Source organism: Prenolepis imparis, unplaced genomic scaffold, assembly GCF_030444845.1.
Source record: "Prenolepis imparis isolate NDT839.2.m4 unplaced genomic scaffold, iyPreImpa1.0 SCAF_9, whole genome shotgun sequence".
Lineage (NCBI taxonomy): Eukaryota > Metazoa > Arthropoda > Insecta > Hymenoptera > Formicidae > Prenolepis > Prenolepis imparis.
The window spans coordinates 12390134-12403351 of record NW_028141167.1 but is presented as its reverse complement, the minus strand read 5'-3'; the positions used below and the strand labels follow the sequence as shown (position 1 = coordinate 12403351).

The following is a 13218-nucleotide window of genomic DNA, read 5'->3' as shown; positions in this document are numbered from 1 at the left end:
TGTCTCGTGTCTTGGGAAAAATTAAGTCGACGTTACGTTTTTTCAGCGTTTATCGTCGCCGAGCCCGCGCTTTTGAAAGACCACGTGGTATCCAGCATTACGTCCCATTGGCTGTTGACATCTAATCACGAAGGACCGACCAATCGGGAGGTCTCATCGAGGTACGCCCCTTGCTCAGGACTCACGCTGCCTGCCGGTGTCGACATTTTGATTTTCGCATCAGCAGTATCGTCAGTTCGTCGTTGTGGAGCAGTGCGGATCGGATTGTGCAGATTGTTGTAGATCGTAGGTTGATTCGACCGGAGGAAGAAGATTAAGGTACTTCATTCTTTACGCGCTCTCTATTTTTCCTTCTGTCGCAAAAACTCGTGCACGTTTTATACAACGATTCAATATTCAATCTTTGACGATAAATATTGTTTTCTTAAGTAATAAATCCGAGATTATATTATATCGAAACAATGGAAGTTTATATATTTGAGCTTCGGTTGGGCGCATTTTTATTTATTAATTAATTTAAGTGACGAATCGTGTTGAAATGGTAAACGTGTTCTAGAAAACTTGGCGTTGTAACAATTCCTGGAAAAGAATTTCGGTTCTTTTGAAACATACAAGCGTAGGCAGGATCATGTTACCTTCGAGGGAAAATATCCGTACTTGAGAGAGAATGATTGACGAAAAAAAAAAAGAGGACCGTAATAATCTTTGAAAAGAAATATATTCTTTGAAAGTTACTTTACCATTAAAAGTTTATCGAGACGCCATTTTTTTCTTCACAATTGTTTAATCCTGGTATGCATACAGTTATGTTCTTTTCAGTTTAATTTTTTTTTTTTTTTTTTTTTCCATTAAAAGTAAAACAAGTATGCATTAATATAATCGGAAAGAGAAAGATTGAGGGAAAAATACAGATATGGCAAATAAAGCTGAAAGGAGGGAAGAAAAAAATTATTACGAAATTATTCAGAGATCTCTTCTGTTTTATTATACATTCGATTAAACATGCAGAAACAAAATGGGAATAAAATTTTCCGAACTCGGGGAAGTATCTTTCGTGAGAGATAGAAGAGATATCTAATTTCTAATTCCAGGTCTTTACTTTTTAAAAAAATTTATATTGAATTTCCGTGATATAAATATGCTTCAGAATCGTCGATTTATTCGTGTTTATTTCGTCATATTTCGTCGTAATTCGTCGGGGACAAGAAAAAAAAAAAAAAAAAACGCAGGTAATCGGAAACTTGAGAGCTGGAGGTCATAAATAGTTTCCCCATAAAATCCCAGGATGCAATATATTTTCTTTTACGATGCACGGTTATTTCATTCTTAGCAAGTTTTAGATCCTTTGTAATAGAACGATTTCCTTCAATAAAAGCAGGGAATAATATCTATTCTCTATATATTAATAATATATATATATAATAATATATATTGGTGGATATTTTTTAGTTCCTGTTTCTATTGCCTGTTGCCTGGCATTGTGCAAGGGGCTTTACGATCGCGTGTCTAGACACGTTCAAACACGTAAACAAATCGCGACAAAAGCTAATGGCGAAAGGAGGAACAGAAAAAAACTCTGCAAAAAAAACTCTGCAAAAAAAACTTTCGTCGCAATATGATGAAGGAAATCGTTCTATTACAAAGGATCTAAAACTTGCTAAGAATGAAATATTAGAATACCAGAATTGTACAAGAAAACAATTTATATAATACACGAGATCACTTATTGTTAGATATAAATTGAGACAAAAGTTACGGAGGTTTAAAAAGAAAAAGGAAAAAAAAAACAATTAGAAAAAAAATGCCAGAATAAAAAAAAGAAATTTCAACACGTGAACATAATTGGTAAAAATTTTACTATACAATACTAATCATTTTACTCTAATTTTATTATACTGTACTATAGTACATAATATATACTTGGAGAAAGAAAAGGGCAAGTAGATATGTTGAATATGTATATTATATATCCGTGAAAGAGAAAATGCAATATATTATTAAATATTTTATGTATAATTTATATATCGATATTATTATCTATATCATATCTATATCTAAATATGTATTTTCTTTAATAAATTTGTTATACATATTTTTCTTTCTATCAGTATTACTTATTAATATTTTAATGTTTTAGCTATCTAGACAAAAATGTCTCAGAGGGGAGGAAGAGGAACTCGTGGGCGTGCAACACAGCACCAGCAGCAGGCACGTGGAACTGCGCAGGAACAACATCTTCCTCATGCTCAACCGTCACCTAGCAGCGGAGCTGTCCGCAGACCTGGGCAACCTGCTGCACAAGCCTCTGCGGTAAATGATATACAATATTATCATCAAATTCTTCTTTTTCTTCAGGATTCTCTTGACAGAATACAGATTGTATGATGAAGACTTGACAGAGGATACAGTGGTGACTCCTTTACATGTTTCTGCGCATCTTATAATTTTTCCGCGGACATGGAACCTAGTTTTACATCGATTTCGATTAAAAGGATGTTTATGGCAGGACACTCTGGTTTTGTCTTCCGAGAAGTGGCGATCGAATAGGTCGGAGATCGAAGATATTTCTTGCTGGATTTAAACCTGAGCCCTTGGACACAGAGAATGGACCCACAACTTTCTGTCACGATCGCCACAATCATAATTAACATATAATTTTAATTTTTTTTCTTTTTTTAACAAACATTTATAGGTTTGAGTCTTATTTGTTAATGTAAGGACTATATAATATATATATAATATATAAAATTATATATAATAATTTATACGATTAATTTAAAAAATTATTTCACAATATTTAATATACTTTCTTTTGTCCTTTGCAAAATAGGGCACAGTTTTAAATAGCTTGATCAAAATTAGTAGTGATATTAAATATCGTTTGCAGTATACTTATTGGAAATTTATTTGCTTATTTGTATAATTAGCTTTTAAAAATATACACTCATATTAGTACTTTACTGATTAATTGACCAAAATTTTAGCAGTGATTTAATGTAAGTTTTACTTTCAAATTTAGCATTGTACTTAACAAACTATATTGGTTTGTGATAGGCTGACTTAAATTCATTAGAAATAAAACATTATGTTTATTGCAATTTAATAATGGAAATAAATTTTGTGACAGGGTACTGGTGCACGAGGTCAACGCATCGGTGAGAAGGGCGATAGTACAGCAGTTGGAATGATAAGCAGAGGCATTGAAAGAATGGGAGTTCAAGGTACAGTTTTATTGCATTATTTCAGAATACAAATTGCAGTAATCGTATAAATAAATTCTCACTTTAGCGTGATTCTTTTCGGGCATGAAAGTTATGACAATATTACCATCATGTGTAAGAGTTGTATGAAGTAAAATTGATGTGTACATTTTTGACAACATTGCAAACACAAGTCCAATTTTCATATAACAAGTACATATGTGTGGGGCGTATCATTCCCTGAATATTATTTATGGTTTCAGACATTCTGAAAAGTGTAATCAAAATTTTTGAAAAATTTGTGTAGTTATTTGAACATTTAATTATGTTTAAAAATGTTCCTTTTTTTTTATATCAAACAAGAGTTAATATCTTTGTAGCTGGTGGTAGTGGAGATGCAAGTGGGGCAGCAGGCGGTCTCCCTTTACCAGTTGTGTCAAGCGGAAGAGGCTCAGCCCGCGGCAAAAGAATTATACCCGCAGAGATCTTTGTCACAAAGCCGTCCCATATACAGACTAAAACAGGTGAGCAATAATTAACAAATTATAATTATTTATCTCTTTTCTTTTATATTTATTTTTTATTTTTATTTTAACACAAGGAACATCCGGCAGGAGGGTGATGTTGAAAGCAAATTACTTCAAGTTACTTAAGGCGACTGATTGGGCCATTAACCAGTATCACGTCGATTTCGCGCCCGAAGAGGATCGCACAATGGCGCGTAAGGGTTTACTCAGATTGCATCAAAAGAATATTGGCGCCTACATCTTCGATGGCACCGTATTGTACACGAGTCGTCGATTACCTGAGGTAAGTAATATACATATACGTATACATAATTTTCATACGTATACGTCATTTTGAATTGGATGTTTCTCCAATACTTTTATAAGTAATAATTGATACATTATTTAGCCACTGACATTTACCTCAAAACGACAATCTGATGAGCAAGTTATAACGATCACTATTCGCCCCGTTCGTGATCTGCGTGTGGGAGATACTCATTATATCCATTTCTTTAATATTATTATGAGAAAATGTTACGAATTTCTGAACTTAAAATTGATCGGCCGTAATTATTTTGATCCTGAAAATAAAGTGAGTATAACTGAGGATGTAATTAAGATTTTATTTAATACTCGGAGAAATAATCGAGGCTCGCAATATAATTAACAGAGTGTCGTATCACAAATTAACTTGGAATTGTGGCCAGGATATGTAACATCTATTCGTCAACACGAACATGATATATTAATGTGCGCCGAGATAACAAGCAAAGTTATGCGATTAGATACCTTGGCGACTATTCTGCAGAGCTGTATAACTGAAAATCGTGAACAATACAGAGTAAGTTGGGTTTTACTCCAAAACTTCTTAAACTTTTCAATGAATTGTAGCACAAAAATAGGTCTTATTTATTTTGTTCATTTTTAAGGAAGATTTATTGAAAAATTATAGTATTTAAGTATTTATCGAAATTATCCTTTTTTTGTTGTTGCTATCTAATTTTTAATTTTATTAAAATAGTGTGTACTAAATGTGTTTTTATATTTTTCAATTTTATTGTAAAAATAAACTTGTGTATATATATATAGGTAAATTTCGCCAACACTGTGATTGGTACAGTAGTTCTTACTGACTATAACAACAATACGTATCGTATCGAAGATGTGGACTTTTCTACGACTCCTTCTAGCTCATTCGCCATGAAAAATGGCGACCAAGTAACATATATGGATTATTATAAAAGAAGATATGGAATAGCTATACAAAATCCACATCAACCGATGCTTGTAACTAGATCTAGAGCAAGAAGCCGACAAGCCGGAGAAGAGGAACGGGTTTATTTGGTTCCTGAGTTATGTCGGACAACAGGTGCATCATTACAAATTATCTTAATTAGCTTTTTCGAAATTTTATATTTTTTGTTATTGCATCTATGGATTTAATGAGATGCTGCTGTCTTGTTATACATTAATTAATTAATTAATTTAAATTTAATTTATATTCTCCGTTTATCGATTTAATTTTTAATTGCAAATTCTTTTTTATAATTTACAGGTTTGACTGATAAAATGAGAGACAATACCGGACTTATGCAAGCTCTGGCTCAACATACCCGTATCGGTCCACAAAAGCGTATCGATAGATTGTTAAACTTCAATAACAGGCTTAACAGACAGCCTAATATTGTGCAAGAATTTTCCGAGTGGAACTTGCAGTTGGATAATAAGTTACTTGATGTACCAGGGCGTATTCTAGCCAATGAGGTACTACATTTTGGCGGAGAGGCATCTATCACATGTGAAAGGGGCGACTGGTCGATAGCAATGCAAAGGAAATCTTGTATAATTAATAAAGAGCTGCGCAATTGGATTGTTCTAATTACAGAAAGAGATAAAGCTGCTCTCCCGGTATGATCAAATTTTTATTTACAGTATATTATTACATTCATATTATTTATGTTACCTATATTATATATTTGCATCTTTTTTTTTTTTTTTTTTTTTTTTTCTCGTTTTATACAAGTATATTAACAATTTTCTGAGAAATCACTAATTTCTGATATAAAACATATGTGCAAAATAATCTGTTTTTATATTAATTCTTTCTTTCTCTCATTCACTCTCTTATGGAACTGATATAGTTTTTATTTTTGCATTTTTTAATTATACTAATATCTATTATCTTCATTCTCTTATAGAGAATTATATTATTATTGCTATTATACTAGTACCATTATCACCATTACTATTACTCGTATTGCACGTAATATAAAAAGAAAAAAAAACTGAAAAATCATTAATCTTTTTCAAACAAACGCAACTGAATATTGAGCACAATATTGCAAATTTGAATTAAAACATATGTTACATTAAATATATGTTACAAAAATCGAATTCTTATCATAATTGATAATATTTTATTTCAGAAATTTTTAGATACTCTAAACAGAGTATCTATGGGCCTAAGGTTTCAACTGGATACTCCGGAAACATGTTATCTTCGCGACGACAGACCAGGCACATATAGTGAAACGCTAGAACGAGTTCTAAGCAAACAAACGCCGCAATTGGTATTTTGTGTGGTATCGAATAATCGCAGCGATCGTTACTCAGCCATTAAGAAGAAGTGCTGCGTAGATCGACCTACACCATCGCAGGTTTGCCTGTTTAGAACAATGACGCATAGGAACATCATGAGTATCGCTACGAAAATAGCGATACAGATGAACTGTAAGTTAGGTGGAGCACCATGGGCCGTGGACATTCCGTTGGATGGATTGATGATCGTTGGATTCGACGTTTGCCATGACACAACTATTAAAACCAAAGATTTCGGTGAGCAAGAATTATCAAACTTTAGACTGTTTCGTAAAAATCGAGATATACTTAGTTTTCAGAATTAAATCTCGATTATGTTATGATTTCTTAGTTTAATCCTCGATTAACTCAAATTGTGCATTTTGTCATGTTTTAACGCTACGTATAATTTTTCAATTTTTTTCTCTTGAAGTATGGAAAAAATATGTTCGAAGGAGATGAACTTTTCTTGATCGTAGTACATGTAATATATTATGTGCATTGTAATTTTTACTGATCTCTCTGAACATCGATTTGTCATTGCAGGCGCTATGGTAGCGACCTTGGACAAACGTATGACAAGATACTTCAGTGCGGTGACCGCGCACGCAAATGGCGACGAATTGTCAAATGATCTTTGCGACAACATTAGAAAGGCCGCGGAAGCATATGGCCGCGCGAACAGAGCTTTGCCGTCGCGCATTGTGATCTATCGCGACGGTGTTGGCGAGGGTCAGATATCACAGGTGATGGAACGCGAAGTTGAGGAGATCAAGAAGATTCTTGACAAACTGTACGGCGGCCCTAAATACAAAATGGCATTTATAATCGTGACGAAGCGATTGAACACGCGATTGTTCTTCAACAATGATAATCCAGAACTAGGCACGGTGGTCGATGACGTCATTACGAGTCCGATCAAGTATGACTTTTTCCTCGTATCGCAAAAAGTGCGAAACGGCACGATAACACCCACCTCGTACAGCATCATTTACGACAATCTCGGTATAGACGCGGACAAGCTACAACGTATGTCATACAAATTGACGCATATGTATTACAATTGTTCGAATACTGTTAGAGTACCGGCGCCCTGCCACTATGCTCATAAACTCGCGTTCCTTGTGAGTAAATTCATTCACCGAGCGCCAGACGCGGGACTGCAAAATACTTTATACTTTTTGTAATCTCTCTTATGTTCCAACATTATTATATTATTATTATTATTATATTTCATTTTTTAGTTTTGTACGTACCTATTATTATAGATACTTTTTTTATTTTGTTTTTATTGACCTATCTCGGGCAAATCTTTACGAATGTAGCATTTTCATTTGTGATCTGAAGATTAAGACTTCAAAAGAGAGAGTAGAGACAAATGGAGAATCAAAGATTACATTTATAGTACTTTAAGTTTTATTTTATGAAATGATTATGCTTATTAAATAAATTGTCTATATTCTAATAATTTCTTCTCTAACTTTATTATTATCCGTTTTTTCCATGCATTAGCATTAAATGATTTTAGAAGAGGATAATAATAAAGTTAGAGAGGAAAAGATTGGAATATAGACAATTTATTTTCGTCGAGGAGTAAAAAGAAATATTAAATATTCACGAGAATCTCGACTTCCTAATTCCTCTCGATAACAAATTGAATTATGAATTAATCTTTTTACATGTAAATCGCGCGTTTTCAATATATTGATATGTATATACATATCTCAGTATTATAATTATAAATATTGGTAAAATTATCTAACATTTTTTTCGTTATCTTAAATTATAAATTTTTGTTATAATACATATGTTTATATATAATCTTGTAGTTCAAGTTCCTACATTCTTGTGATAATTGAGTGATTCATGAACCAAAAATATTTAGCATAATATAAATAATGTTATATTAAATATATTTATAATAATTGATATATTTTACCAATCATGCTATGAAACATGAATAATTAAAATGTATTATAATTTTTAAATTATCATAATTCAATATACAGTAAGGAATTAGGTATATCTTAATCAGGGTTTTACGACATTTATTATCAATTATCGACAATAAGACTTTTTTGTAGCTTAATGTGATACAAGAGTGTCATTTCATATTTCTCGTGCGCTGTTATAGTAATAGATTTTTTTAATAACTATATATTTTTTTTATTTAAATAGGAATATGAATTTGATCCAAATAGGGATGAAATAGACATATAGTTACCATAATTGACATAATATAAATTTTAAGTTACTTTATGATTTTTGCACAAAGTTACATTTATAAATGTATCTCCTGATTACAGAATAATTCGATGATTTGAAATATAATTTCATTAATATTATATCTCTATTATTTTTTAATAATCTGTCAATAATAAATATATTTAATGGCATCAATGAAGAATATAATATATTTGGATGAAAAATATTTCTCGCTAAAATTGTACAAAACCTGTATTGTTTAACAGAAAAATTATCGTATTTATATTAATTTAAATATAATTTCTGAATTCTCACGATACTACTTTTTGGAGAAAACCATAAATCTTTTGAAAATTTGGTCTTAATATTTTTCATTGGTGCCAACGAATCATCCTTCGATCAATGTTTATTTTAAATTGTTATAAAATATATATCACTTTCACGCATAATTTCTAATAAGACATTTTTCAAAATATAAAGTTTGGTATTTTTTTTATTTATACTATATATATTAGGATATATATTTATATCTCATAAGAACTGCCAAATTATTTTATATCATTAGTGTTCTGTACACGTAAGACTACAAATAAAAATAAAAATATAAAAGTTATCTAATGGTGTACATATAATATACATACTTTGCAATTCATATTTAAAATTTGTAAATGTATTATATGCACACGTTAAGTAATTTTTATAATACTTAAAATTTTAATCTGCAGATTAAAAATTTTTCTTGCCAAGTCCGTAAAATTTGTACGACAGTGCCACATTTGGCAAAACTATAAACTATTAAGCGTGAAAATGACAAATTATTCTTGCGACTTACAGCGTCATTTATCATTTTAGTGCAGTGTTTCTATTTTTAAAGTAATTGTTATAGTGTTAAAATATACCGAAGACTCTCATTTTGTTATAATCTAATATGTAAAAGCAAATATTTATTTCATTTCGATACCTGTCAAACAGCTGGTTTTCGTCCTTGATTAGGCTCAATTCAATTCGACATATACAATGTTATTTATTGCTTACCTAAACAAAAGGAGAGTTTTCGGTATATTTTACAAGTCGGCTCTATGGGTTACAAATCCTATTTTATTGAAAAACATTTTTATTTTAGCGTAAGTCGCAAGAATTTTCATGGTATATTTTCTCGCTTCTGACGTCATCAATTCGAGATGGCTGCAGTGAGTATGCAGGAGCCTTAAATGTTCTAACATTGTAAGAATTATGAATGAATATAGGATGTAGGTTCAGGATGAAAGTATGAAAAAAAAACAACAGATTTCGTTTCAAAAGGTCCTGTTACAGACACTGTACAAAGTATGCATTGTTCTCAAGATGTCGGCAAGCGCAATTACCATTTTTCGCTGGTCGCACCTCCCCAACTTTGAGTAGCAGCGGGGGTGGTAGTAGCCACAGGTGTCGACCACTCCTCTGGAGGCTAGAGAAATAATTATGCCAATTGATAATCGTTTTGGTACCATTAATATAATTATATTCAAAAAATGACAAGGATTTAAATTTATATAAATATCAATTAAGCTTGTTACAGCTCACAGAAATGTTATAAGAGCACAACTTAAATTTAATAAATCGAAAAATATAGATATCCCAAATGAATGTCTTACCTGCGCGGCCCAGTCGCCGCTTGGTTGGAATGGCGGTGCGGCACCAGGGGCTGCTGGGGGAATGGCAGCGGTCGCTGCCGGAGGTACCTCGTCGGCCCAGTTCTCGGTGGCCACCGTGGTCGGCTCGACCTCGTTTACCCAGCCGGGCTCCGGAGCGGGGGCGGGTTCCACTGGACCCGTGAACTCCTTCGGCGGCGGGATCTCCTTCGCGGCCTGTTCCTCCTTCTCCGCCTGGAAAGAAGAAATTTCGCGCATTTAGTTACTATGATCCGACAAATACAACGTGAGAAGTTTTTTTTTTCTTTTTACCTTCTGTGTCAAGAAAGATTAAATAAAAAAATCAAGAGATTTGTTTTTGGTTGCTTTTAGTGTCACTAAACTTGAAAAATAAAGAAAGAAGATTGCACGAACCTCTTCAGGATCTCTGTAGAAGAAGAGATCGACCACTACATCCCACTTGATCTCGCGCGGGATAGATCCTCTCAACCGAAGCACCTCCCTAGCGAGCAGCCACCACATCAGACCAACGGTATGCAAGCTCTTAGTATTACACGGGATCGAGATATCCACGAAGCGCAGCGGTGAATCGGTGTTGCAGAAAGCTATAACCGGGATATTCACATAACTGGCCTCGGTGATGGGCTGATGATCGGTAGACGGATCCGTGACGATCAGCAGGCGCGGTTCACGGAAGGCAGCCTAAAAGAAAGAAATCAGGATTACTAGGATACGCATTCGATCAATTTTTTCTCAAAATATCTGCTGCTATTGAAAAATCAGAAAAGATTAAGCCAAAAAAAGCCAACAAGTATCGATTCTGGAACAGAATGTTTCATCATTGTTGATCTGTTTTTTTTTTTGTGATGTAAAATGAAATGTTCGCTCATTAGCTGTATTTTTTCACCTGGATCTGATTGGTGAATGCGCCAGGAGTGAACCGTCCAGCGATGGGAGTGGCGCCGGTATGGGCTGCGAACTTCAGCACGGCTCTTTGACCCGAATGACGGCAACTGATGACGAAAACCTCGCTGGGATGCTCGATGGCGACAATGGCACGAGCCGCAAGCAGCAGCTTCTCCCAGGTGTGACGCAGATTGATAACATTTACACCAGCACCTACATTTATAAAAATATACAAAGATTGAAAAACTAATGTACACTATGGCATTTAAATAATTGCTGCTATTGTAAAATCAGAAAAGATTAAGCCAAAAAAAGCCAACAAGTATCGATTCTGGAACAGAATGTTTCATCATTGTTGATCCGTTTTTTTTTGTGATGTAAAATGAAATGTTCACTAAATTTCGCAAAAATTTGCTTCATTTAAACGAATAACTTACCATCGACTCTCTTCTTGTAGACGTACTGTTCCATCTGGAAGTTGACGTTCTCAGCACCCAGGTGGGTACCAGCGGCCAACATCTTGGTAACATCGTCCTCTTTGAGGGCTAATACATCTAAACCTCCTGACATTTTAACGTTGTGGTTGAATTACGAATCAACCTGAAATAAAGGTTTGTTTTTAATTTATTAGTAATACCTAGCAATAATGTATCAAATAACTGGAAAAAAGGTTGCACAATTCTTTCACTATATCCATTCAAACCACATAAATTTTCTCAATTACCTGATATTTTGTATATATTAAAATAGAATTTAATGCATCCTTTAAACTATTTTTATTTTCCAAAAAGAAGTAATTGTTGAAAAATTTAAGTGCAAATGAAATAAATCGACAAGTTTATATAAATTCTATAAAATAATATTTCTTTAAAAAGTTTAAAAATAAATTTTATAATACATAAAGTTTATTTTATATGCAGTTAAGTTTATATACAACAATCAAATTCAATAGTATAATGAGAATTTATAGAAATTAAGACTATTACATCTGGAAAATGCGCCAAAAACGTGGCCATACATAACCTCAAAATCAAGCGATATATCTATTACACTTTAATTACAGACGCATTCATATACGAATTGTTTAATTAACATGCTTTCTCTTGTTCGAAAACATGTGCTTAAAAAATTAATCATAGAATTACATATATATAACAATTAAAAATTATAGAACATGCCACGTGTATCGGGTACACATTTTACAAATTGGCCATTAAAAATATACGTTCTAATCGCAATTTTATTAGAAATAAAATTTTACAAACGTTTGTACTTATAACGAATCTATTTTGCTGAAACTTTTTACCCGGAAAATACAAAAAAATTCGATAAAAATGTAACAAGCCTTACGTTTTACGATGCCACTAGGAGGACCGCAATGGAAAAGGAAGTGTCGGATCCGCCATATTTATATCTACACGCGAAACGACTGAATGATCAAAGTAGCTGTTATTTTTAAACGAGACGAATGAAAAAGAGAAACTACTAAAAGAACCGGTTTTATAATTTCAAATGAAATAATTTTTAGGCGATAAAATGTAAAAATAATACGATAATCTCAAAAATATATATATATATATATATATATAACATATATACCGGGTGTCCCATTTTAAAGGACCCACTCAAATATCTCAGAAACACTGCGTTAAATAAAAAAATGTTTCCTACAAAAGTTGTAGGGTTTCGAGGGGGGACATAACATAGTAATATTCATATGACCTTGGGCGGCGTCTCCAAGGTCAAGTGAAGGTGAGAATAAATTTTTTAAATGGAAACCCATATTTTTTATTATAACATCTTTTTCTACTAATTAATTTGAACAACTTTTATCTGAAGCATTTTTTTATTTTCTTCAAAATTCATTCTCACCTTCACTAACCTTGGAGACGCCGCCCAAGGTCAAATGAATATTACTATGTTATGTCCCCCTCGAAACCCTACAACTTTTGTAGGAAACATTTTTCGATTTAACGCAGTGTTTCTGACAATGAGATATTCGAGTGGGTCCTTTAAAATGGGACACCTGGTATATAGCATTTTCGAACTCGTCCTTGGATTACAGAGGCGCGTTTTCTACAAGCAATTGAAATAGTGTGATTTGAAACAAGATTTTAACGACGAGCAACGAATTATTTCCGTAATTTTGTGTACAATAAATTTTATTGACAAATCTACAAAAGATAATGA

At 32.9% G+C, this 13218-nt stretch overlaps 2 protein-coding genes across 3 annotated transcripts; one reads left to right on the top strand and one right to left on the bottom strand.

Moving 5' to 3' along the window:
• Nucleotides 1–204: 204 nt before the first annotated feature.
• LOC145940357 (piwi-like protein Siwi) lies at nucleotides 205–9072 on the top strand. 2 transcript variants are annotated; one of them, XM_083045413.1, is made up of 11 exons: nucleotides 205–318; nucleotides 2138–2310; nucleotides 3128–3221; nucleotides 3581–3724; nucleotides 3802–4010; nucleotides 4116–4301; nucleotides 4380–4550; nucleotides 4799–5078; nucleotides 5265–5617; nucleotides 6136–6544; nucleotides 6833–9072. In XM_083045413.1, the coding sequence occupies exons 2-11, from the start codon at nucleotides 2152–2154 to the stop codon at nucleotides 7471–7473; spliced, it is 2646 nt and encodes an 881-aa protein (XP_082901539.1). In that variant the 5' UTR covers nucleotides 205–318; nucleotides 2138–2151; the 3' UTR covers nucleotides 7474–9072. The 2 variants fall into 2 exon arrangements, with proteins under 2 accessions (XP_082901539.1, XP_082901540.1); XM_083045414.1 differs by lacking the exon at nucleotides 205–318 and adding an exon at nucleotides 1462–1845.
• Nucleotides 9073–9779: 707 nt separating this feature from the next.
• Nucleotides 9780–12451, bottom strand: Sta (stubarista 40S ribosomal protein SA). The gene is made up of 6 exons (XM_083045416.1): nucleotides 12379–12451; nucleotides 11466–11628; nucleotides 11030–11241; nucleotides 10537–10824; nucleotides 10126–10356; nucleotides 9780–9938 (listed from the first exon to the last, which is right to left on the bottom strand). The coding sequence occupies exons 2-6, from the start codon at nucleotides 11596–11598 to the stop codon at nucleotides 9852–9854; spliced, it is 951 nt and encodes a 316-aa protein (XP_082901542.1). The 5' UTR covers nucleotides 11599–11628; nucleotides 12379–12451; the 3' UTR covers nucleotides 9780–9851.
• Nucleotides 12452–13218: the final 767 nt, after the last annotated feature.